The 27,647-nt window shown below is 37.2% G+C and overlaps 2 protein-coding genes and 1 long non-coding RNA gene across 4 annotated transcripts in view; 2 read left to right on the top strand and 1 right to left on the bottom strand.

The window, feature by feature from the left end:
* The window catches only part of LOC107767234 (phospholipid-transporting ATPase 2), a 56,869-nt gene extending 39,048 nt beyond the window's left edge, over positions 1-17,821 (top strand). For both annotated transcript variants that reach the window (XM_075232908.1, XM_075232909.1), the window contains exons 19-25: positions 1,210-1,363; positions 1,763-1,880; positions 1,963-2,136; positions 2,330-2,381; positions 4,899-5,026; positions 15,916-16,066; positions 16,976-17,821. In XM_075232908.1, coding sequence (XP_075089009.1) covers positions 1,210-1,363; positions 1,763-1,880; positions 1,963-2,136; positions 2,330-2,381; positions 4,899-5,026; positions 15,916-16,066; positions 16,976-17,311 — 1,113 coding nt within the window. In that variant the 3' untranslated portion in view covers positions 17,312-17,821. The remainder of the gene's footprint in view (positions 1-1,209; positions 1,364-1,762; positions 1,881-1,962; positions 2,137-2,329; positions 2,382-4,898; positions 5,027-15,915; positions 16,067-16,975) is intronic.
* A 1,040-nt stretch (positions 17,822-18,861) lies between these two features.
* Positions 18,862-21,405, top strand: LOC107829007 (uncharacterized). The gene is made up of 2 exons (XR_001657822.2): positions 18,862-19,001; positions 20,031-21,405. It is a non-coding gene; the product is annotated as an uncharacterized LOC107829007 (long non-coding RNA).
* Positions 21,406-22,166: 761 nt separating this feature from the next.
* Positions 22,167-27,332, bottom strand: LOC107767235 (tetratricopeptide repeat domain-containing protein PYG7, chloroplastic). The gene is made up of 5 exons (XM_075232910.1): positions 26,981-27,332; positions 25,974-26,034; positions 24,151-24,443; positions 23,167-23,313; positions 22,167-22,752 (listed from the first exon to the last, which is right to left on the bottom strand). Exons 1-5 carry the CDS (start codon positions 27,143-27,145, stop codon positions 22,471-22,473), a joined length of 948 nt encoding a protein of 315 aa, XP_075089011.1. The 5' UTR covers positions 27,146-27,332; the 3' UTR covers positions 22,167-22,470.
* Positions 27,333-27,647: the final 315 nt, after the last annotated feature.

Genomic DNA, 27,647 nt, shown 5'->3' on the forward strand with positions numbered 1-27,647 from the left:
AGTCTAAGTGTCTAATGAATCTGTTTAGTTGGAGCAACCTTTCCCCTGTAAATGATGTTATTCCCCTCCTAGATTTTATTAGCTCCTTTAACACGGCTTAGTGCCTTTCTTTTGGTTATTGGTCTTGGTTAACTCTAGTTTCATAGGTTTTTGTCTTTTAAGAGTTAACCAAAGACTTACACTTTGTATCCTTTTTGGCATCTTCTTGATGCATTCATTCAAACATCTTATTTCATCAAAAAAAAAAAAAGATTAGTTGTATGTTTTTACATAAATATTAAGTTTGAAGAGTTATTTATTAAGAAATTCTTTGATAAAAAAGATAGTCCAATAGACCAATGTCTTCTCCGTGTAGTTTTAAAAACAAAATGGGCAGATATGAATGTTAACACAAGGATAACCCATAGACTCCACTTCACTTTGAACACCCTTGCCCATTGGGCTACTTTGTCAACTGTGCAAAGGGTGTTCAAAATATATATGTTCAAAATATATATATATGCATATAAAGTGGTATTTGACCTATATGCATAATATAATTTTCGGCGAAGGGTGTTCGCTTGACCACTCTTATCCCAATGTAGCTACGCACTGGAGCAATAAGTAAATCCAGCTAAACAATATCACATGCTTAAATAGTCATTTTTTGGGTGTGGGGTGGTGGTGGGTAGTAGTGACTGTAATATTTCTGCTGTGCTGTTTGAAGAGTGATACATAGGGGGTCTTGTTATTTTCATTCTTTTTTCACTAGCAAAGACCCACCACCTCATAGAAAGGTTACTGCATGTTGATGTAGCAGAAAGTTTCGCCCGCTACATATATATTTTAATGAGATAAAATGGAATTGTTGGACACAGAACAGTTCAGCTTCTATAAAGAAAACTTATTATAACTAGAGCAAAAATACTTGGAGTTTCTGTATTTTGCTTTTCAACGATGACACTTTTGAACAAATTGGTTTTCCTTGTATGGCCGGGTCAATTTTACCTATGTTTGCAGATCAAGCATTGAAAATGATGCTTCAATCTCTTATTTAAATATACATTAGTTTGAATTTAGGAAAGCAATAAAAATTCATAAGCTGTTTTTGTGCTGGTAACTATGGGATATGGTCTTTGGATAGCAGAATGCTCTTCATGTTGATGCTTGTAGTTCGTAAAAGTACAGCTTATGGGTGTGTAGATCTCAACTACATTTTATTACTTTCAGCTGGTAGAACTCCTAAAATCCTGTGAATATCGAACACTGGCAATAGGGGATGGCGGAAATGACGTAAGGATGATCCAACAAGCTGACATTGGAGTTGGCATAAGTGGGAGAGAAGGACTGCAGGCAGCAAGAGCAGCTGATTATAGTATTGGAAGTGAGATCTCCAATGCTCTTCTTTTTTATGTTTCAACGTCTTACTTATGACGATTATAACAGCTGCTTCTTAATTTACCTCACATCTTTCCTGTGGCAGAAAGAATGTCAAGAATATGAAATAGGTAGCATAATAGGTGGCAGTCTAGTTTAGTACTCACTAAGATTTAAAAGCTCTCTCGCTAAAGATCGGAGGTGATGATAGATTGATAATTATGCATTTGTAACCAGTGGTAGACCCAGGGATTTGAGCAAGTTGGTTAGACACTTGGATATTATATATATACTCCTGCTGAAATTCATCTATCATTTCTTGGGAAATGCTAAAACAAAAAGGGTACTTATAGGCGTTAATATTTTGGTATTTACCAAACTCATTATCTTTTAATGTTTCGTGCAGAATTCAGGTTCTTGAAAAGACTGATACTTGTCCATGGACGTTACTCTTATAATAGGACAGCATTTCTATCCCAATATTCCTTCTACAAATCCCTCCTAATATGCTTCATCCAGATTTTGTAAGTGCTAAACTTAGTTTGTCGTTGAATGACTCTTGACAGCTGTGACTATGTCCTGTACTAACATTACAATGCATACCAGCTTCTCATTCATTTCAGGTGTTTCTGGAACAAGCCTTTTCAATTCTGTTAGTTTGATGGCATATAATGTTTTCTACACAAGTGTTCCTGTTCTAGTCAGTGTCCTTGACAAAGATCTCAGTGAAAGAACCGTAATGCAGCATCCACAAATACTGTTCTACTGTCAAGCAGGAAGGTTTGGGATTTGTACTCATTAAGTCTTTTGCATCTTAATTATTGTAGATGCTTTTCATCTGTTCCAAAAGACGCAGTTGGATTATAGCTTTGCTTTTTGTGGCTTCTCTTTCCATGAAGGATTATTCATTTAATTTTCACGTTCTCTGATATTATACTAACCCCTTTTTTTCATTAAACCATTTTCTGAACAGGCTTCTTAATCCTAGCACATTTGCTGGATGGTTTGGACGGTCTCTCTTTCATGTGAGTACTATTTGGTTCAAATTTCTAATGTCATTTAGTGGAGTCCTTACAACTGCACATCAATCATTTTGAATTTGCAGTCTCTGGAGATTTTGCAAGTCCTGGAAGTACATAGACTTTGGTGTAGCCAGTCATTATTCATATTTGCTTTAACTTAGTTTGCTTATCCTGGATGTTTCCAGTTTCAATTTACTTTAGCTGTTCCCTCCTCCAAAAAGTTTACCTTTACTTCTTTGTCCATTTCAAAACACCCATCTATTTCCTTAAGTGGAAAGTTTCTCCTTTTGCACTGATCAAAAGAAAGTTTCTCCTATGAGAATTCTATTCAATATGAACCAACACTATGTGACATTATTTTGATCTTGATATAACATCTTCAATGGGGAACTCAACTTCTTTTACGTTTCAAAAAGTTTACTCTTTCTCTACCAACTTTAATCTAGGCAAACTTTCTTGTATTGGTCTTTTAGCAAGAAGAAGGTTTACTTTTATTAGATGGAGGGAGTACTTTTTGGTCCAATGCATATTATAGAGAAGTGTAATGTCACAGCCCAAGTCCATGACACGTATTATCCGCTTTGACCCAAGAGACCTCACGGCTTTGTCCCTTGGGTCATCGTCGAGCCCTAAAGTGCACGTACCATGTGAGCTTGTGCTTTATCTTATATAACACTTCACTCTTCTCTCTCTTTTTGATGTGGATTGGCCTAAAGTGTCATATGCCTCCCTTCTTCAGAAGCTTACCAGCCTAGAAGCCTTCTAGTCCTTCTCTTCGTCCCACCCTCATCAACCTGCCCTCCATCATAGGCGTTACATATCACCCCCTTAAGGACTCGATCGTCTGAGGATTGACCATATTTGTTATAGCCCATGCCATGGCGTGTATTGTCCGCTTTGGCCGAATAAACCTCAAGGATTTGTTCCTTGGTACGCCATCATCAAGCCAAAAAGCGCGCGTACCATGTGAACTTGTGTTCTGTTTTATATAGAATTTCACTCTTCTCACCCTTTTGATGTGGGATAGGCATAAGTGTCATATGCACCCCTTCGTTGGAGCTTGTTAGTATAGAAGTGTGCCAGTCCTTCTCTTTGACCCATCCTCCGTCATGGATGTCACTTACACCCCCTTAAGGTTTGCGCTAACATCATTCTGTGGGAGTCCGATTCCGATACCATACTTGTCACATCCTAGCCCATGACACGTATTGTCCGTTTGGCCCAAACAAATATCATGGATTTGCCCATTGGGTTGTGCCATAATTGGCCCAAAAGAGCATGTACCATGTGAATTTGTGCTCTATCTTATATAGCACTTCACTCTTCTCTCCCTTTTGATAGGAGATTGGCATAAGGTGTCATATGTACCCGTTCTTCAGAAGCTTACGAGCCTAGAATCCTGACAGTCCTCCCCTCAAGAGGAGGATTCCTTTTTATTTTGAGAAATAGTTTCATTCGCACTAAAACAACATCATACTTTCAAGGCTAAAGGAAGATCTTTTGACCCAGGAAGCCATACAGACCCAATCTTCCATGGCTACTTCCTCAAATAAGGTGATGATTTAGCCTTCTCATTTTCCTTGACCCACCCTCATCGGCCCTCCCTCCGTCATGAACGTCACACATAACCTGCTTCCATCCTTTATTTATCTAATCAAAATACTGAACTAGGTCAAACTGTCAAACTTTCATAGATTACCTTTAATAATATAATATCAGGCGAGGCAAAATAAACCCGAGCTTCAAATTAACAAACAACTTTTTTGGGGTTAGTTCGCATACTAAGATGGAGTTTGTCTTTTAATATGAGTCGTCATTATACAGACCCATACAAACTGTTATAATCAACTGGATACAAAAAAATTCCTATCATGTCAAAGAAGAAAACAAAAAGCAGAATTCTTTCATATCTGAGACGTATTATCTGGTTTCTCTGCTGTTGACTTGGAGCTTGACCTTTGTGGAGGCTTTCCTAGAGAATGACGTAGGCTTATTCTGATGGGTATTCATCTGCGAATGAAACTATAATTCTGCTGATTTCTAGTTTTCTTGGAATGTTATACAAGTTTGCTCAATAATATTTGCCACATTTTTGCTGAAGGGGCTTATGGCCTTGAGCTGAATAAAGGAATTTCATGGAGAAGTCAATGTGTCATTTGTTGGAGAAATTTGGAAGAATTTGTAGTTTAGATTCTTTCACTCATTTTCTGATCAGTTTAAGCATGCGTTCTCTTTTAACTTTTTTTGTGTGGGTACGTTGACATTTTTATCGTCTTTAGTTTGGTGTAAATGTAAGATTTGACTGTCAGATATCGTTAACCTTATTTTGTTTCACCGAAAAGCTAAAAGAATTTCTTGGGACATATTATGCGGTATTTGCATGTGTATGTGCCTGCATACAACTTATTGAAATTATCAATCGCTTAATAGTTGGTTATATCTGCTGCTACCTGTTTCTAGTTGTCTCTGTTGAATCTGGTTTTAATATTTAGCCATAATGATTGGAGGTGGTTTTTTCAGGCTATTGTTGTCTTTGTCATCACCATACATGCATATGCTTTTGAGAAAAGTGAGATGGAAGAAGCATCCATGGTGGCACTTTCAGGATGTATTTGGTTGCAAGCATTTGTTGTAGCACTGGAAACAAAGTAAGTATATGTTCTAAATTTCACTACCTTATCCACAGATTCTAGCCCCCGGTGCTTGAGTAGGAAAGAGGATTCTGGCTGCGGATCCTTCATGAAAGTTGGAAATTTAGTTGGTCCTCAATTTTAGCTGGTTTTCAAGCCCATGCCACATGTCAGCACCCTAGGGGTATGTTTAAAGGCTTCACTTTCTTCCCATTGAAAAGAACTATAGAGAAAAGACATAAAGAAAAGGAGAAAGCAGGTCTTACTATCATCATTGCTATCTTATCATGTGTGGTTGTTCGTACCTTTAGAGTCTCTTTGTCTGATTGTTATGGTCCATTGCAAGGTATTGGACTTGAGTCCCACGCTGGTATTGCAGTGTTCGCCCGGGGCTAGAAAGGTCTAGCGCACAGCCGTCGGGGACGACGGATGCAGAGTGTGGTGGTTCGTTATAGTCCATTGCAAGGTATGGGACTTGAGTCCCACATCGGTATTGCAATGTGCTGATGTGGGATTTATATGGCTGTTAGAGATAGCTATGTAATTGTCCCACATTGGAATAGGAGTAGTATCCCCTTTGTATAGAGTAACTATAAATAGCACCTCTTGTATTGCATCACACACCATATATCAATATATATCATATTTTCTCCCGTGCCTTCTCACATGGTATCAGAGATTTTCACTGGGATTTGGTCGCCGGACAGTGACTACTCTTGTGGTAGTGTTGGATTTTGTGCACAACACTGACCGAGACAAAGCAAACGTCACATTTTTCGAGTCTAAACCTTTTTTCACAACTGATGTCACTTCTGCTGACCACCATGACATATCTGAGGTCTTACCTATACCAACTTTTGAGGAGTTTAGTAATCCTCCTCCACCTTCAACCACAGAAGTTTCACCCATACCAACTTTTGAGGAGTCCGGTGTTATCCCTCCTATTTCCCCAGCCACAGGAACACCACTCTTGACTTATCATCGTCGTTCGCGCCCTACATCAGGCCCATCTGGTTCTCGTCCTGCACCTGACACGGCTCCTGCTCCTAGTACACTGATTGCACTTCGAAAAGGTATACGGACCACATTAAACCCTAATCCTCATTATGTTGGTTTGAGTTATCATCGTCTGTCATCTCCCCGTTATGCTTTTATATCTTCATTGTCCTCGGTTTCCATCCCTAAGTCTACAGGTGAAACATTGTCTCATCCAGGATGGCGACAGGCTATGAGTGACGAGATGTCTGCTTTACATACAAGTGGTACATGAGAGCTTGTTCCTCTTCCTTCAGGTAAATCTACCGTTGGTTGTCGTTGGGTTTATGCAGTCAAAGTTGGTCCCGATGGCCAGATTGATCGACTTAAGGCACGTCTTGTTGCCAAAGGATACACTCAAATATTTGGGCTAGATTACAGTGATACCTTCTCTCCAGTGGCTAAAGTGGCATCAGTTCGCCTTTTTCTATCCATGGCTGCAGTTCGTCATTGGCCCCTCTATCAGTTGGACATTAAGAATGCCTTTCTTCATGGTGATCTTGAGGATGAGGTTTATATGGAGCAACCACCTGGTTTTATTGCTCAGGGGGAGTCTCGTGGCCTTGTATATCGCTTGCGTCGGTCACTTTATGGTCTAAAGCAGTCTCCTCGAGCCTGGTTTGGTAAGTTCAGCACGGTTATCCAGGAGTTTGACATGACTCGTAGTGAAGCTGATCACTCTGTGTTTTATTGCCACTCTGCTTCAAGTCTATGTATTTATCTGGTAGTCTATGTTGATGATATTGTTATTACGGGCAATGATCAGGATGGTATTACTAATCTGAAGCAACATCTCTTCCAGCACTTTCAAACTAAGGATCTAGGCAGAGTGAAGTACTTTCCAGGTATTGAGGTTGCTCAATCTAGCTCAGGTATTGTTATTTCTCAAAGGAAATATGTGTTAGACATTCTTGAGGAAACAGAGATGACAGGTTGCAGACCTGTTGACACGCCGATGGATCCGAATTCTAAACTTCTGCCTGGACAGGGGGAGCCGCTTAGTGATCCTGCAAGCTATAGGCGGCTGGTTGGTAAATTAAATTATCTCACAGTGACTAGGCCCGACATTTCTTATTCTGTGAGTGTTGTAAGTCAGTTTATGAATTCTCCCTGTGATAGTCATTGGGATGCAGTTGTCCGCATTATCCGGTATATAAAATCGGCTCCAGGTAAAGGATTACTGTTTGAGGATCGAGGTCATAAGCAGATCGTTGGGTACTCGGATGCTGATTAGGCAGGATCTCACCTTCTGATAGACGTTCTACGTCTGGATATTGTGTTTTAGTAGGAGGAAATTTGGTGTCCTGGAAAAGTAAGAAACAGAATGTAGTTGCTCGGTCTAGTGCAAAAGCAGAATACCGAGCAATGGCTAGGGCAACATGTGAACTAGTCTGGACCAAACAATTGCTCAAGAAGTTGAAATTTGGTGAAATCAGTCGGATGGAACTTGTGTGCGATAATCAAGCTGCACTTCATATTGCATCAAATCCGGTGTTTCATGAGAGAACTAAACACATTGAGATTGATTGTCACTTCGTCAGAGAAAAGATACTCTTTTTTTTGAATTGGTAACTATTGTATATATTAAAAACATCAGTACATGGGTTGCACTGAAAACCAGATTTACATAAAGAGGATTAGTAGACTTTCTAATTCGAAACCTAGCAAAATCCTAGTATGTCTATGATTGTCAATGTATCTTCTATGTAAATCTGTTTGCACCAAAAACAAAAAAGAAGAATACAATTGAGTTTAATCTTCTGCACTGGATTGCTTCTATCTTCAAAACATCTATTGTTCCTTTCCCTCCAAACTGTCCACCATATACAAGCCGGGACAGTCCTCCATCTATCTCTACTAGTTGCTTCAGCTCCAGCTTCTTCCCAGCTATAAAGGACATCTTTAAGCCTGTATGGCATTGACCATGGAATACCCCTAAGACTAATAAAGATTTTCCATAGTTGGTCTGCAATCTTGCAATGTAGAAACAAATGTGTGACAGTTTCTGCATTTTTCCCGCACAGAAAACATCTTGAGCATAGAGAAATTCCCCTTTTTATAAGATTATCCTGGGTTAATACCGCCTCCTTTGCTAGTAGCCAGGTGAAGCAAGCTACCTTGTATGGAAATCTTTCCATATATGTTTCCAAGGCCATGGGTCCAACTGTTGATTATTATGATTCAAAATCTTATATGCATCCTTCACCCGGTAAACCCCTCTGTTGTGCCTCTTCCACCAAAGTGAATCAAAACCTTCCTGTAATCCTTTTAATGCTTCCAGCTCTTTGTAAAGGTCAGCTAGTCTTGTTATCTCCCAGTCATTCAACTATCTTCTTAGAACGATTTCTCATCCTTGATGACTCCTCATATCAGCTACTGTCTTATGCTGGTTTTGTGCTAAACCAAACATATCGGGGTATCTTTCCTTTAAGCTTCCGTTTCCTAACCAATTATCATTCCAGAATGATGTGTTCCTTCCGTTGCTCACTCTTATGGAGGAGTGATTCTTCATTATAGGCCAAAGTTTTCTGATGGACTTCCACACACTTACTCCATATGATGTTCTGACTTTTTTGACACCCAGTTATTTTCCTCACCATACTTTGCTTTGATCACATTGCCCCATAAAGATTGGGGTTCTTTAGAGTACTTCCATAACCGTTTCATTTTAAGAGCCCTGCTATGATTCTTCAAATTCCTTATTCCTAAACCACCTTGTTTTTTATCCATTGTGAGTGTCTTCCATTTAACTAAATGGAATACCTTTATCTCTTTATTACCATGCCAAAGGAATGATCTTCGGAGTTTGTCCAATCTCTGTAAAATGCCTGCTGGAATTGTGAACAAAGACATCATATAAGTAGGAAGTGAGTCTAATACTGAGTTGATTAGAACTAGCCTGCCCCCCAAAGATAGGTATTGTGATTTCCATCTTGACAGCTTCTTCTCACACTTTTCTATGACTGAATTCCAGATTTCTTTTGATTTGGATCTTGCACCAAGAGGCATCCCAAGGTAAACAGTTGGTAGGACCCCACTTCTCCTCCCAATATCTGTGTCAGTTCCTCCATGTTGTTAACTTCATTAATGGGAAAAATATTGCTCTTTCTCCAATTGATGTGTAATCTTGACTCCCTCAAATAAGATCAAAATGATTCTTAGGAATCTAAGTTGGTCCTTTTCGGCATCACAGAAGACTAGAGTATCATCAGCATATTGGAGATGTGTGATCTCTAGATTGTTTGCCCCACTCCTGTTTACCTCAAAACCTTTAACCCATCCACTGACTTTAGCCGTTTTGATCATGTTGTTCAATCCTTCCATGGCTATAATGAATAGAAAGGGAGATAAAGGATCACCTTGTCTTAGACCTCTGTGTGAATGGAAAAAACCTTTAGGAGATCCATTTATGAGAATGGAGAATTTTACAGTAGATATGCAAAATTTCATCCATCTATTCCATTTCTGCCCAAAACCCATTAGTTCTAACATTCTGAGTAGGAAGCTCCAATTTACATGATCATAGGCCTTCTCAATATCTAATTTGCATAAGATTCCAGGTTCCCTCTTTCTTATTCTTGAATCCACAGCTTCGTTGGCAATCAACACAGCATCTATTATTTGTCTTCCTTTGATGAAAGTCATTTGTTGAGCATCGACAATTTTACCTACCACCCTCTTAAGTCTTTCGGTTAAGACTTTTGAGAGCAATTTGTAGAAGCTCCCTATCAGACTGATCGGTCTGAAATCTCTCAATTCTTTCGCACCTGTCTTCTTTGGAATCAAAGCTATATATGTTGCATTGAAGCTTTTCTCAAACATCTCCTGAGAATAGAAGTTGTTGAAGGCTGCCATGATGTCTTCCTTCAAAATGTCCCAACACTTTCTGAAAAAGCCTATTGTGTATCCATCCGGACCTGGGCCTTGTCACTTGCACACATCTTCAGACAGGTCAAAACTTCTTGTTCCTCAAAGTTACTCTGTAAGAACTCCCTTTCTGATTCAGAAATTCTTGAGCTATTTTCGAAGTTGACCGTTGGTCTCCACTCTTCAGGTTCTTTGTATAACTCCTTGTAGAATTCAGTTATCTCAATCTCTATTTTGTCTGGATCCTCGACTACTTCCTGTCGTATCATTAGTTTATCAATATTGTTGTTTCTCTTGTGTGCATTTGCAGTACGATGGAAATTTTTTGTATTCATGTCCCCTTCTTTGAGCCACAGAGATCTTGATTTTTGTCTCCATGCAATTTCTTCATTCTTGAGTTGTTCCTCAATCTCCATTAGAGTAGCTGTTTTCCTCACTGATTCCTCCTCTATCAGCGCTCTTAGTTGTTGTGTTGTCTCAAAACCTGCTAGTTGACTTAGCAGTTTTGATTTTTGCAGTCTCAAATTACCTTCGTAAACTCTGCTCCACTCTTTTAGCTTGCCCTTGAGAGCTTTTAACTTGCAAGCTAAAATGTAATCTGGTCTTCCTGAGAATTCAAAAGATGTCCACCAGTCTCTAATTCTGTCATCAAATCCTTCCACATTCAGCCACCAGTTTTCAAACTTAAAATATGATTTAGCTTGATCCCACGCACCACAGTATAGAGCCACAGGTGAATGATCTGAAATCAACCTTTGTTGGATAGTTTGCTTGATGTTTCTGAAGCTTCATCCCATTCTTCTGAAATGAGAAATCTATCGATTCTTGAAGCGGCCGTATGATTGTCCCCTTTGAACCAGGTATAGTTGCCTCCTTCAAGTCGTAGATCTATCAACTCCATATCTTCTATAAAATTCGAGAATTCCACCATCGCTTTGGACCTCCTTGAACATTCCCTTTTTTCAGAAGGGTACCTTGTAACGTTAAAGTCGCCACAGACCACCCAAGGACCTTCCATCAATCCCCTCACTGCACCAATTTCTCTCCATACTATTTTCCTTTCTATTCTACAATTTGGAGCATACACTCCTGTTATGTGACATTGAAAATTCTGTAAAAGAGCCTCGAACTTGCAGTCAAAGTGTATGCACTAGTCTGTAACACCTCCCCTTTCCATACTCTGCAATCCCATAATAACAAAATCCCCCCTCTCGTGCCGCTAGCTTCTAAACTTGCATACCTCACCCATCTACCACCCCATATTTGACTGACTATTTCCTTAATCTCCCCCTCCACTTTTGTCTCTTGCATGCATATAATGTCTGCCCTCCAGTTCTGTACTTGACTTTTTATGATCTCCCTTTTCTTCTTGTCGTTTAATCCCCTTACATTCCAGGAAATTACTTTGATCTTCATATTGGAATGATTGATAGATCTCTTCCCCTACTCTTTTTCCCGTCACTCTTGAATTTGACATCAAACGAAGTTAAATCTTTTAATTCCAGTGATCCTTTGGATCTTTGTTTCTTCACCTCCAACTCTGTCTCCACCCTTCTAACATGTCTACAACTGTCAATTTGCATTAACAACTCCAAAGCTTCTTCTTCATGGCCTTGAAAATCTACTCCAAACATTTTCCCCATTTTGATCATATTTTGATGGACCCATAGTGTTGCATCCATGTCTTTATCCATTAACGGATTGTGTTGCTGAACTGCTAAAGGATTCACCTCTTCAATTACCCAATCTTGGATAGAGCTAAAGTGTTTTAGTTGTTCCAGAGTACTTCTAGCTTGATCTTCTCCCATTTTTGTGTTTGTGCTCTGCTCCCCTGCCTTCTGTTTCAGTCTTGCTATCTCTGCTCCACCTTTTGGCTGGCTGCAACTGTTAAGTGTTACCTTTGTCATACTTTCAAGGTTTTCCTTGGGATTGAGTCCCCTGGAGTGAACTCTTTTGCCCCCAGGTAAGAAGGTCCTCCCATTTCCTCATAGCAAGGCTTCAGCCTAATATCGTCAGGATACTCACACGAGAGATCATTGAAAATGACTTGTGCAGCCAAGTCGGAGTCATAAGATTTCAGCTCGTTGTTTGTAGCTTTACTGCTCTGATTCATCGAACTCGAACCTTGTGTAAGTTGCACATTTGCCTTACCTTTATCAGTGTTTTGCAATATGGTGCACCCCACTAGATTGTTCAAATATCTCTCTATTTCAAAACATTGTTCGTTTTCTTGCAACTTCAGTTCATATCTTGTGTGTCTTTCAGCCCAGATTGGGATGAAAAATTTGATACCGTCACATTCAATCCCAACCTCATTGGGAGTCTTTCTGCCATCACCAACAATTTTAATTCTTGCCCACTTAAGATGATTTTTGAGATCTGTTTCTTCTTCAGTAGCTATCAATCCCCCATAGAGATCTCCTATTTCTTTGAAGATCTTTTGTGACCATAGTTGTAAAGGAATCCCCATGGCTCTAATCCAGCATGTTTCCTCAATTTGTGAGTTTGGAATGCATCCAGCAGTATGACTCCACCATTCCAGATGAAGCTTGAACTTTTTCCAACTCCATTCTCCTTGCATGATCTGCTCCGCCATGAATCTGTTTGGAAATTCAAAAAGAAACATGTTGCCTGTCATTTCATACATGTTTACTCCATATGCTTTGTTCGATGACGCACTAGCCCATCGCCTTATGTCTGCTAAAGTGGGTCTTTCGTTGATTTCTTTCCCAAAAAACCCGACAATGCATCTTTTTAGTAGACTGGAATCCTCGCTACCCGTCGGTTCTACAACAGAGATATCTCCATTGTTTATGCTGACCTTTGCCTCTCGAAGGGTATTGAGTTGCCATTTACTCTCCTTGATTGCTTTGACGTAAGGGTAGTTGTCCACAGTGATTCTAGGTGGGACTGTGGGATTTATTTTGGGGGTCTGATGTATGAATCTTTCTATCTTAGCTGCTATGTCTTTCCAGCCTGCATTCACAGCTAACTCTGGAATTATAATAACAGACCTCCCTTCTCCCTTCAGTGACAGAATGCTCATGTATCTTCCATGAACGTTGAATTTCCTGGTACAGAAATGTTCTGTCATATATTCCTTGTACTTCCATCGCTTCACTAAATTCATTTGATCTGTCGACGCTTCTTTAAGTACAAAACAAATCCATTTCATTGCCTTTCTGCCCATGGATGAACGTCTTATCATGCTGCGGCTTCTCTCCACCCATTCGAACCATACATCTTTGTTGGAATTCCATCTGGTGATGTCAAAAGATTTGAATCCTGCGTTAAAATAAATTCGGTTGTCTCCCATATTGTACCACCCAGCTGTTCAGGTTATGGAAAGGAGTGTTTGCTGGTAATCACAGTTGAGCTGTTGATGTGGAAGATACTGAAATCTGGACTAAAACAGAGGTTCCCCGCACCCCGGAAAAATAAAAATCGTTGGAAATCTGATTTTTTTTTTACAGATGTGGTCGGAATTGTCAGTAGGGCAAGCTGTCCAAATTTTTTTTTGAAACCCTGCCGGAAAAAGGCTCACGCGCCCGGCGCGTTGATTTTAGGTCGCCGGAAGGTTCCGCGCGTGGAGGCGCGTGGCAGTCAGTTCGTCGGAAAAATTTCAGTGGGGTGGTCGGAATTTTGAGGCCTTTCTAATGGTGTTCATGTAAAACTAAGATTCCTTGTTCCCAGGCTCCTCGGGGAGTGTGCCTGAGAGCAGTCAGTCGTGTGTTTTGAGAAGGTAATATTCTAATTAATAAACTGAGAAATTCACTTCGTCAGAGAAAAGATACTCTCAGGAGATATTACTACGAAGTTTGTGAGATCGAATGATCAACTTGCAGATATTTTCACCAAGTCCCTCACTAGTCCTCGCATTGATTATATATGTAACAAGCTCGGTACATATGATTTATATGCTCCGGCTTGAGGGGGAGTGTTAGAGATAGCTATGTAATTGTCCCACATTGGAATAGGAGTAGTATCCCCTTTGTATAGAGTAGCTATAAATAACACCTCTTGTATTGCATCACACACAATATATCAATATATATCATATTTTCTCCCGTGCCTTCTCACAATGGCATTGGGCTCTTCCACCTTAATAGCTAGCTTTTGGGGTGTGGTTCTCCCTAAGTTGTATCACTGACCTGTACGATCTTCTTATTTGAACCTGGTAAGGAGAGAGGAGTATACAAAGGGAATCTAAACTGGGCCAGGGAGTTAGAACGGGAATATTTTACTTAAAAGCTTGACATTCCGAATATTTTAACTCTAGCATTTTAACACATACCTCAATGGGAAAGTAGAGAAACCAATTTGAGTTTGCTTATTTTGAATATAGTGTTACGACATAGTTAAGTAAAGATTAAGCTTTTAGATAAGGTGGTGACACAATTCAACATTGTATTAGAGGAAGCAAAAGGTTTTGGGTTCAAGCTACCCTTATCAAAAGGAATTTTTCAGGTGCTTGATCCATGAAAAAGAACTAGATCCACACACTAGATCCACACACGAGGGTGTGTGTTATGTTTAAATAAATATTAAGTGTACCCTCTCTACCAACTTAAACTTTTAGATCAGCTAATCACACAACTCAACATATAGCAGAGTAGTCAAAAGCGAAAAGCACAAAGCAAGCACCAAAATTCTTTGGGTCCTTAAGTTGAAAGCACGATTAAAGCGTTGACTTTAGCAAAGAAAAGTGCCGATGAAGAAAACATAATCGAAATGTAAAAACTGTAAGCACAATCAATTTCAGAGACCATGTTAAATTTCTGCTATAGATTGAAGAGATGTACTTTTAGGTTTTTAGTGGCTAGTTTCTTATAATGTATATCTAATTTATTTTTTTGAATCACTAAAGGTTCGGTCATGATGTTTTCTTAACAATTAATGCATCACTTTGTCAATTATATTTATTGTCTATTGCTGTGCTCTTAAAGACAGAGCTCATCAGTGAAGATGTGCACACCTTAGCACCTTCAAGAATATGCTAAAGCACCAACTAAGTGAGGTGAAGCATACAACCCGAACATCATTTAGCTTCAGGGCTTAAGCATGCTTTAAGTGAACCTTAAACAACACTGACACAGAGAAAGCAGATAGTCTCCAGAATGGTTTTCGGTGAACAACAACAACATACCCAGTGTAATCTCACAAGTAGGGTCTGGGAAGGTTTTGTTGGAATCTTGATGGAAAAGTGTTTGGTTGCCTGAGTCTTGCCGAAAACGTTTCAGCTGCAAGATCATTGGACAGAGTTCAGTCCAAATTTTTGCAGAAATAGTGGTCGAAAAAATGCAGGTGCCTTCGTAATTGACATTCAAGAGGCATGGTATAGCCGATAAAAAGGAAATAGAACTGCAATTAAGCAAAATATAAAAAGTAATACCAAGTAAATGAAGTTCTGGAACCATTTTAAATTTTTTATGCGGAGGCAAAGATACAGTTTTTAGCTTTTAAGATTTAGTGACAAGTTTTCTAAATTTCAATCTTGTAATTCTTAATCACTAATATAAGTACCGATGATGCCTCGACTGTGGCAACAATTTATTTTTTGGTGTCATTCTATTCAAGATAGAGAACCACTTAAGCAAGTTGGAACCTACATTGCACCTAGTCTCTCAGTTTTATATTCCTTAAGCGTGCCTTTAACAATACTGACAGTGACTTGGATGGGAAGAGGGCAAAGGATAGTGCTGGTGGGCCTGGCTGAAGATTAGGGTGGTGACAATGGAGACTGATTGTCTAAGGATCATTGTTACCATTATTTTGATAAGTTCTCTTGAAGGATCGTCTCTTTTTCTCCTTATGAAGGAGAACATTTGACTGGTAACCAGTGAAAGCAAAAACGGATAGTAACATTTTCACCTGCCTAGTGAGTTACTATATAATCTTTATTTAGTTGGACAAAATATGTGTATGAGTGAGTACTTGCAATGCATGGTAGTATGCAATACTGGTCTTAAATCTCTAGGGAACTAAATTTGTCTCAATATTTACAGCTCTTTCACAATATTGCAACACATCGCCATATGGGGAAATCTTGTTGCTTTCTATGTCATCAATTGGATTGTCAGTGCCTTCCCATCCTCTGGCCTGTATACAATAATGTTTCGCTTATGTAGACAGCCCTCATATTGGATTACTATATTTGTAAGTAAACTTTTTCTTTTTCCATGTAGTGTTCACAATTTAGAGGGTTTTTTATTTATTTATTATTAATTTGGATGGTATTCAACTCTATGGTTCACATACTTTCTGAATTTGAAGCTCTCTTTGGATTGGATTTTACTTTTGTCACCATGATGAACTTGCTTAACAAAAGCACAGTAAAAAAGTCGAGATAATGCTTCAGATTAGTTACTTAATCCATCTAATTTTGTATAATATAGTGTGGCTGGGTACAATGTTTTAGGAGATGATTTACTATTATACCAGCAGTATCAGAAGAAATACTTGTAGTTGGATACTTCATTTAATTGGAGAAACATTATCTAGGAGTTGATTTTTCGAATTGTTGCATGAACTCAAATTCTTTAACACTTGAAAGTGTAGATACTCTGTTGAGTTTAAATTAATTTGAAATGTCTGAGAAAAGAATGTGTCATGTTACTTGGGCCAGGTGTAGTTAGTCTTCAGATTATTCTTGACATCATTCTTTCACCATCTTTCCTTGCTGATCCAAAAATAAGCTAGTATGTTTACCATTTAAGTGAAGTTGTGAATTTTTTAAAATATTTGTTGTTTAAATATGGATCCATTGTAGTAGATCACCAAGGCTAGAGAGTGTAACACCTTGTGAAAGTCGATGCTCCCACACAAATTGATTACAAAGTGATGGAAAAGTATGTACTTAAGTCTACTCGTTTTCTATATACTAAAGGTGATAAGGTGCTCCTAATTGTTATATAAAATGCTTTGTTGCACCTAATTAGATAGGATGCATGAAATGACTCCTTTTTTTTATCAATTATCTTACAAGAGGAACTAATTTTGTTATTCCCTCTTTAAGTAGCAACTATAATATAAGAGAACTAATTTTGGTTTTCCTCCCCCTTCCAGATCATTGTCACAGCTGGCATGGGTCCAGTGCTAGCTTTGAAGTACTTCAGGTATACCTACAGATCAAGTAAAATTAACATACTTCAGCAAGCCGAACGTATGGGAGGACCTATATTGACCCTGGGTAATATAGAGCCTCAGTCGAGATCCTTGGATAAAGATGTTACACCTTTATCAATTTCTCAACCCAAGAACCGTACTTCTGTCTATGAACCACTACTCTCAGATTCACCTAGTGCTACAAGACGTTCTTTTGGACCAGGGGCTCCATTTGATTTCTTTCAGTCCCAGGCCCGGTTGTCTTCAAATTATACAAGAAACTGCAAGGACAACTAATATTGGCAGTTCTCCTGGCAGGACATGCGGAAATTATACAGATCACATGTAGAAAAGATATTACAGTGAGGACACTAACTGTCGATCCGTTTTTTTCAACTTACCAGCATCTTATTCTACACATTTTCTATGTTGCGCGTGTTACAGTTGCATCAAACTGCCTATGTCATACTCAGGGCTGTATTTGGCAGCTTATGGCGTAAAGATCAGGACCGATTACTGTTCCCAAGGTATGAAGATGCAACACGTTAGCACAATTTGATTATTGTTTGTTGGAGGAAACAGTGAAACATTTCGCAGATTCTGACACCCCATTTTTGAGGTGATATTAATTTACGTACTCAATTAGAATGGAATCAAAGAGATCTATTTGTCATAGGAATATTCATTTCACATTTTTTTTTTCTCAAGGACGATGCTATTGATTGTATCTGTATAAGAGTAAGGACATCAATGAGCTGGAAACCTCAATTTCAGAAAATGAAGTTCCTGCGTAACAATTGCAGTCAACATTTATGAGTCATATTGACAAAGGTCTTTCGCATTTGTTGAAATGCTTTTTCTTGCATTCGCTATGGATGGTCTTTCTGACATATTACACTACTAGAATAAGGATGGAAATTAAATATAGAAGTAATAAGAAAGAAATAGGTTTAAAAAAAACATGGGTAAGGAATCAGAAAGGGGTATGTAAAGGGGTGTAAATGCAAAATTGACATTTCGGTGAGAACTAACTGTTTAGTATAAATTTCAATGCTGGAGCAGAAGTTGAGAACCTAAACAAGTTGTACAATTAGTTTGCGATGCAACTTTATACCTAAAGAGGGTGAACATTTAGTTTTATAAGATACTATGATTAAGTGATAAGCTAAATAAGGATGCCTATTAATCACTTGTAATATATTCATAGGATTGGTGTAAGTACCCGGCTGGACAAATTTTCTTTCCTCTATGTTGTTCAGTGGCAATTAAAATTCGCTTACAGTTGTAAAAGAAAAAAGCACAAGTACTCCCTAATTATGAAGTTTATATCAATTTTACCTCTATTAATGTTCTGTCTCAGTATATGATATTGTTAGCATACATTTTGTTCACAGGAATAACATACTTTATTTGTATTTGACGAATTCTACTTCTACTTTTTTTTTAAGAAAAAAAAAAAAAAAATCTTACAATGATCCCACAGCTTATGAATAATATTGAAGCGCAAGTGAGAAGGAAAAAGAAAAGCTAAACGTTTTATAACAACTTTTAACTAAATGTCACCCAAAAAGTATGTCGAACAACAATTATGGGAGGGAGAAAGTAAAAGTAAGACGAGCAAGCTATTCGTAGTGGAGTATTCCTAATGGATTATCATAAGAATTGTATCTCATTCTATATTTAGTAACTTTTAATATTTTAGTTTATTTGTAATGACATCACTAGTAGGAGTGGCATGGCATATTTGAGACCATAACATTCATAAATGTATTAAACCATAGTGATATAAAATAATTTTGTCTTTTCCGTAATAACAAAGTGCAATCTAGATAAGTACAAACAATTATCAATAATCCAATAATTGTTTTATTCTTTTCTTGTTTGCACCAAGAAATTGCAGCCAGTCAAATTGGAAGAATATTTTCATCGTTGAGGCTTTGATAATGTCGAGTTAAGCAACCAAGAAGGTATCTCAGGCAAATCACTGGTAATTTACTTCTCTCTGTATGTGTTTTTTTTTTTTTTTTCATAACTTCGTTTTCTTTAAGATCAACATGCTGTTGACTTTGGTTGATTGCCCAAAAAAATGATTGTTATCCCATCCGCTAAGTTTGTATGTACCCAGGAACTATTCTTTCTGGCTGTCCCTCCCCCGGGACTTTGTCCTTGGGTTTGTCAACCAACCTGACATGTTTATATTGGAGCGCCTCGACGATGATGTAGTCGTAGTAGTCCTCTGATGGAAAATCTGTTAAGATCCGCCCATGATTCATGGAACTATTCTAAAATTTACCCGGCATTTCTCTTCCCTTCAGAAAAGTCTCCTTAAAATTCTCTTTTAATCTTCTTTCTCTATAACCAAAAAAAAAAAGAACTTTTCCCAATTTGTGGGGAATAAGGTGATTCTTTTTAGTTGGAATCTGTCATGAGACCTCCTCTTCCATTCCTACTTTGAGGAAGATGTGTAGTTATGCTGTTTAAAGAGTTTAAGATAATTACATGTAAATATCTATGAAAAATATTAAATAACATATTGAAAATAGTAATTAACCTACTGTCACATATTAAACGACATTAATAGTCAATATTTACAATATTAGTATATTTGATCTAAATCTTACTTCAAACTGAATTAGGTTAAGTTCTTATGACAAACATGACCTCGCAACAACAACCACCCAGTATAATCCCACTAGTGGGGTAGTGTGTACGCAGACTTTACCCCTACCATGGGGTAGAGAGGCTGTTTCCGATAGACCCTCGGCATTCTTCCCTCCAAGAACTTTCCACCTTGCTCTTGGGGTGACTCGAACTCACAACCTCTTGGTTGGAAGTGGAGAGTGCTTACCATCAGAGCAACCCCCTCTTGTCAAAAAACATGACCTCGCAACCATGTATATAAAGTAGATAAATTTATATAATGAGTTAAAATAATTACTTTGAAATTATAAAATTCTTTACACTGTCAGCGTATACAACTTAAACCATATTACATTATGTTATGTGGCCTTTACAGAAACTCTCGACAAAGGTAGAGCCTGATCAAGCAGCATATATGTATGGCTACAAATAAGCATGAGAAAGGGCATTCTATGTCCTCAGCTGAAGCAATTGAAGCTAGTGATGACCTTCTAATGAAACTACTATTATGCCTCCCACCAAAACCACTTTTCATGTTCAAATTAGTATCCAAAAGGTGGATATCCACCATTTTAGTCCTTATTTCTCTTCCCTTTGGAAGCCTAGGCCTACCTCTGGTCTCTTTGTGAGCTTATCTTCAACATCAAATATACTTATATATCCCTTATACAACCTAAACAAAATCCAGTGGTACCTCTTCAATGCCTTGATTTTATTAAAGATTCTTGTGGAGTTGAAATTTTACAATCTTGTGGTGGTTTATTATTTCTTTGTCGATCGCGTGCAAGTGAATCTAGTTTACAATACTATGTATACAATCCAACAACAAAACATTTCTCAACATTCCCATATCCAAATCTACTCGACAAATATCCAAGAATTTCATGCTTGAATTTGGCATTTGATCTATCTAAGTCACCATATTGCCAAGTTATCCACATCTATGGTGAGTACAGATTAAACATTGTATTCCATATTGAAACATACACCTTTGAGACCAACACCTGGAGATACTTTGGAGGTCCATTCGTCGGTCCAGTTGGCACGAGCTTTTCTAAGGGTGTTTTCTTGAATGGTACACTTCACTGGCCTACAGACTACTCAGAAACTTCAGTATGTTATGATGTTTATGAGAAGCGTATCAGAAAATTTCCAATGCCTCCACTTCAGAATGCATATGGTCGAAACTTGAACTATTTCGGGGAAGTTGAAGGGAAGTTGCATGCTATTGATTATACAGAGTGTAATGCATCAAATTTGATGTCTTTGTGATGGAAAATGACTACTCTTGCTGGTTCAACAAGTACCATATTGATCTTGACACAGTGGCTAAATCATTTCCTGAAATGGTGGTCTATAAGCCCGATCCATGGACAGATAATACAACAACTTTTCTCAGATACAAAGTACATTCAATCGTTGAAACAGAAACGCCAGATAGTCCATCTTTGGTGCTTTATATACATGATGATAAGTTCATATCCCTGAATTTGACAGATAATACGTTGTTGAAGCTGTCTGATTTAAGTAGACGATCGTCTGATCAGCAGAAATCATATTTTAGGAAGTCTCGAGCCTTCCAGTATGTTGAAAATCCATTTTGGATATAAGCAGAGACAGATCTAGGTATGGTTCTGTGAGTTCAACTTATCTCATTTGCTTTCTGCTCGAACTATGTGTGATTAGAAGCTGTAAAACTGTACTCACAGTTTCTTATATTAATGTATTTAAAATGGAAAATTATGCAACTAGATCAATCTTCTGAAACAACATGATAATGAGGTGGTTTTCATATGGTTTGATTAGTGAATATACATGCCAACAATCTCTTAATTAAAACGCGGACCTCCCTTTAATTGTCAAAAATGAAAAAGAAAAGTTACTCCCACTATCCCAATTCAAATGTCTTGTTTGTCTAAAAGATGAAAAGGTTGAATCTAGAATGTTTATTAAGTTTATTCTTAAAAGTGGATTTTCATTTCTCCTAATCTTAGGTAAAAAATTAATCATCTTAGTAAAAGAATATGGAGTCCGGAACCTAGGCGGAAGGTTTTTGGAGTAATATTTTAAGTAAGTGGAAATAATTCTCAATTTTGCGGGTAATTGATTAATTATCGGGTAACGGGATATTACCTAATTAATTGGGGATATATTTGGATAAGATTAATCCCTCCCCTATGCCACCTCCCCCCCCCCCCGCACAAATCCTCCCATTTTTAAAATTATTTTTCCTCCATTGGAGCCCACACAAGTCCCACAAAAAAAAAGCAAAATATTTTTTTTCTAAGATTCAAGGAACAAGATCAACCCTAGTCATTTGACACAATTATATAGATCAAGAATATTTTCCATCAATAAACAAAACAAATTTTTCAATTTGGGAATGAATAAAACTATGTATAACCATTCATAACATCAAACGGAGTGCATCCAACATCAATAGGATCAAAATGGCGAATCTTGGCTTTGCTGCTTAACTTTCATACGCTGAGATGAAGCCTTTTCAAGTAAAGCGCAGAAAAGGGAAATAAACTTGAAAGAAAACACAAGGAAGCATCAAGTGTCCTGCTGATTCTATGCAGATAAAGAAAAATAGACACTGTTCATTTCATTTACACCAAGGACATAGGGATGAAGAAGTTCAAAAACTGCTTGCCCTCTTCTGTTATGAAACATCCAAGAAATCCAGCATAGCCACCATGACGAAATTTCACTCGTCAAGAAGAAAGACGGCAGGAAAAGAGGGGGGGGGGGGGGGCAAGCTCCTCCAAGGATAGTCAGTATAAGTGTGTAAAAACAACAAGAAGCTCCCCATATCAACTCTTCTTAGATTTCACAGGTACTCCTTTGTACATCTGTACTTTATCCTTCAATGCATCGCGCCTAGGACGAGCTATTTTATTATTAGGATCAAAAAGGAGGACCTCTTCAAATGCTCTTAGAGCGGATGTTAAGTCTTTTGTTTTCTCGTACGCATCGCCAAGGTTGTTCCATGCCGTGACATAACCTGGTTGAAGTTTTACAGCATTCTCAAACTGAGCAATTCCTTTGTCGATTTTCTCATCAAGAACATAACTGACACCAAGGGCATTGTAAACCTGTCAAGATGCGCAAAATATAAGGGAAGGGATCTGAATACAACACTCAGATGCCTGAAAAGACTTGGTATGCAACAGCAAGTACAGCATAGGCAAGCAATAATTCTAAAACGGTCCAATAATTTGTTAGCTGAGAATTTGAGCAGTTTTTACATGGCTTTTGAACTTATACATTTTATAGCGTAAGTTATGTGATTCAGGGTAAAAGAGATTCTTCACATGTTCAGCAGGATAAATGTGCATTCACTTGTTTTGAGTTAAAACGGCAGTATATTTTTAGGTCAATTCACATAGAATATTTACAATGTATCAGGAATTTATTATGCGAAATAGCAATTGGCGTAGAGAAGGTCCTTTATCATTTATCTAAAATTAAAAAAAGAAAAAGAAACTGTTAGAAGAGATAGTTCATACTTGGGCAAGATCCTGATCATCTCCATCCCACTTTTGTACTGCCTGAAGCAGGTACTTTGTAGCAGCTGGGTAGAATTTTCGCCTCAACATCACAGCTCCAAGTTCAAAAAGTTCTGTTGCACTGGCATCACCGCTTCTAACTTGCTCCTGTGTTAATGAGTCAAATAATACAGTGTGTTCAGAGAGAGAGAAAGAGAGTTGCATTCTCACATCTATGAGCAAACAAGCAAGTCGTTCTTGCAAGTGATATAGATGTCTACGCACATGATACCAAATTGTCCGTTAAAAGTAAGCTTTTGTCCGTAGGAAACAAATAGAATAATAACTTGTTTGGCCAAGCTTCTAAAATCAACTTATTTCGAGAAGTGCTTTTTTGCAAAATTACTTTTGGTAAGAAGCAGTTTGTGTTTGGCTAATTAATTTGAAAAACAGTTTTGAGCAACAATTAGTGTTGGTCAAGCTTTTAAAAAGTGCTTCTAAGTGTATTTTCTCAAATGTGCTTTTAAAAAAAATGCTTTTGGGGAGAAGCTACTTTTTTCTGCTTCTCCTCAAAAACACTTCTTTTTCTTCCAAAAGCTTGGCCAAACACTTCAACTTTGAAAAAAAGAAGACCTTTTTCTGGAAAAAAAGGTGCTTCTAGGTTTGAAGAAGCTTGGCCAAACAGGCTATAATTCATATTGATATCTAACAAGTCGAGATTGAATCACAATCATTTCTCTTTTAAAGTATTATTCTCCTGCTCTATATATATATATATATATATATATATATATATATATATATATATATATATATATATATATATATATATATATATATATATATATATATATATATATATATATATATATATATATATATATATATATATATATATATATATATTGCTTTTGTAGATCCAAACCATACAGATGCATAATATGTATGCTTCAAATGAATGGCGACGCATTTATAAACAAAGAGAAAAGTTATTGTGTCGCGTACTTGCAATTCTTTGGCAGAAAGATCAAGCTCTCTGCGGACAAGGACTTGCCGAATCACAAAGAAGCTTCCAGCCCCAAGCAATGCTAGTAGTATAAGCAGGTAGGTAAGTTGGATTCCCAATTCGAATAACTCTCCGACCTCATAAACCATGTTTACTCTGACACTTTCACTTGCTGATGCCACTTGCCCGGATGTCAACCAGAAGATATATCCACATGAGAAAGCAGATAGAGAAAGAACCTGTCCTTTACTAGTAGTAATATCTCCACCATTCAGCAACTTCTCTGATGATTCTGCAACGGAAAGCCAATGATGGTTCCTTTTAGTTCATGCAAAATCTCTGTGACAAAGCACTATTGTCTCATATTTATTGTACACAGCAAGTAGATTATGCAATCTTCCTCTGTTTCTGTATAAAGAACTAGAAACAAAACAGGAAATTACTGAAGTTTTGAACTTCTGTTGGAATGATTTAATTTATTTGTTCATGGAAGAATAAGCTGATGAAGGGGGGTCTTAGAGCAAGGGTAAATTTGTCCCGACTGATCTATAGGTCACGGGTTCGAGCCGTCGAATCGGCCACTGATGCTTGCATCTGGGTAGACTACCTATATCAAATTCTTGGGGTGCGGAGTCTACCCAGATCAAATTCTTGGGGTGCGGCCCTCCATGAACGCATGATGCTTCGTGCACCGGGATGCCCTTTTTATAAAAGAACAAAATTGATGTTTCCTTGGAAATTAAACTCAACAATATACACAGTAATGAATACATTTATAAGTCCAAAGTTTGGACTTGCGTAACAGGTCACAGAAGCTGATTGAAATTTTCTGTTTGCTTTCCATCCTGAGGATGAGGATGGAATTTCAGTCTTTTGATCAAGAACCAACAAATCAGTCAAAACACATCAGCATAGTCAAATATGTAATCATATATTATGATATTGTTTCTGGAAAAAGTATCCTTCAAACTATATTATATACTTCCTGAAAAATACATACTTTTATGCTTATGTAAAATGGAAATTAACAAAACAAAAGGATGAAACAAAAGAAAAGAAAAAGAAATGGTGATTAGAAGCTATCACATTGTAAACCTACAAAAAACTAATATATTCCTGTATTTAAAAAGAAATATGTAAATGCTAAATCATTCTATCCTTTCAATAACTGCTATCTCATCACCTCTTGATATTTCTCAAGCTTGGAGTTTATTATGTCTGCATACGTTTCTAATTGAAGATCATAACTTTTTTTTTTTGGCAAGTCTATGGGAACATGATAATTATTTCCTATCATTTGAGAGACTGGCAAAACAATAAAAATATGTAAATATACCCGTTAAAGCGGCAAAAGAAAAATATGCGAACAAAAATTCACATTTCTCAGCTCTTAACTATACCAATGCAGGGACCTAGAACTAGCACTTCAAAATGTAATAATCCCTCCTTCCCAATGTGTCATATTTTCATAATCAGCATGGGGGAAGGGGGTTAGCTATACAACGAGTATTTTACTTACAGATGACATCAACTGGTTATATTTCTTCTCTTTAGTTTGGCTTGAGTATTACATAATCAGTAAGAGAAGAAATATAACTAGTTTGGTGTCATCTATAAGTAGAATACTCGCTGTATATAACGGAAAACATCCAATCAAAGTTAAAATGTGACTAGTTAAATAAATTTGAATCCTTGAAACTTGTAAAAGTTACATTGGATAATGTTATTAGTGGAATGATATATAAAACTTTCTGATGTTCCAAATAGAAAATGACATATAAACTGTGACAAAAAGGAGCATTTCTAAAAGAAAAAGAACTACCATCATCTTTCTCTGGAACCAAAAGTGAGAATGATTCTACTTTCCTTGCAAAAATCTGCAGCTGTACACAAGAGAGACAAGACTTAGGAATACTCAAAAGAGGTGAAAAAGATAGACAAATGTATCACCAAAACAATTTACTAATATGTATTTGAAGGAACTTAATTTGTGAGTCGCTCCGTGCATGGAAAAGAATCATGTGACAGATTCATTGATCATAAAAGAGCAACCAGAAATACTAGAGTAGTTCTTGGACTCAAGAGTGTGAGCTATGCTTCCTTTCCAAAATGAAATTCTTGGACTCAAGAGCTCTTTCATTTTTTCTTCCTTTGATAAAGACCTCTTGCATTATAGGATAATAATTGAATTTTTTAGTTGTATACCCTATGTCATAAAACATACTCCATCTTTCTTTCTGTTGTAGGTTATCTTAAAATAAATGTCCACTACTTAAAAGTTAAAAGGGAAATTATCTGTTTGCAGTTACCGATACTTTTTAATCATTCTCTAAACCAAACTATACTATGAGACCAAATTTTCTTTTAAATAGTATACAAACTTCCACATGTGGACTAAATTAGTGTAAATATAAATAAAATCCCAACCCCTAGCTTACTAGTTGTGTTCAAACCAATACCTTTTTTTTAACAAGAAGCTCAATGGAATTTATTATTTGTATTGTTAAAGTTCCCGAAAATGTCCCCCTTTTTGCTTTTGCAATTAGATTCTTTTCTTTCTATTTCTATTTTATTTCATTCCTATTCCCCTTTCTCAGAAAAAGAGCCTAACACTCTTGGCAGAATGACTCCCAGCATACCAATTCAAACATAATCTTAAGGGGCTTTCAACTCTTGGCAGCACTCTCTCAATTAATCAACAAAAACTATAGTAATAGGTTATTGACAACATCAAGAAAAAAATATCACAATTGAAAGTGAAGGGCGCTTACCGTCAGAGCAACCCACCTTGTCTATTACTATATTAAGAAAACACAGTAAAAATAATACCTGAACTGAATTTCGCTTGATGGGTCTTCTTGGAAAGTGAAAAGAAACTGATGGTGAGCCAAATCCGCCATGTAAAGCAAGATAACAGCCATGTTTGCCAATTTGAGATGGAACAAGTAGTGTTTTTTGGACAGGAGGAGAAATGGTGGATTGTATCATTAGCATTTCTTTTATTTATCTTCTTTAAGGGTCTTTTTGTTAATCTATTGTCTGAGTGATACTTGGTATTAGAGAGTGAACTAGGAAGCATCAAGATTGAATTTTTTGGGGCATTTCAAGAACCATTCTTGGTAAAATTTTCTCTGTTTTTGTTGTTTGAAGATAATAAAGTTTATCTCAACCAACTCTATCAGAACTAAACCGGACCGGCCGGTTTTCTTTTTATCTTGCGACTTGGATCACTCTTTTTGTGTTTACTAGTTTTCGGACACCCTATGATAATTAGTAATTTTAAAATATTATACTAAGTGTGTGAAGAAAAAAAATACAATCTCAATATTGAAGCACAATCATACTGAAAAATTATTATCAAATAGATTTAAAAGGTAATGTTTGAACTACTTCAATTATGCAATTCTATAATATATCAAGTATTCATTGACAAAAATTCATTTTTTTTTAATATCTCAACAAGAAGTAAATTAGATGTGAATTTAAGTAGTGTCGG

Source organism: Nicotiana tabacum, chromosome 16 (genome assembly GCF_000715075.1).
Source record: "Nicotiana tabacum cultivar K326 chromosome 16, ASM71507v2, whole genome shotgun sequence".
NCBI classification, from domain to species: Eukaryota; Viridiplantae; Streptophyta; class Magnoliopsida; order Solanales; family Solanaceae; genus Nicotiana; species Nicotiana tabacum.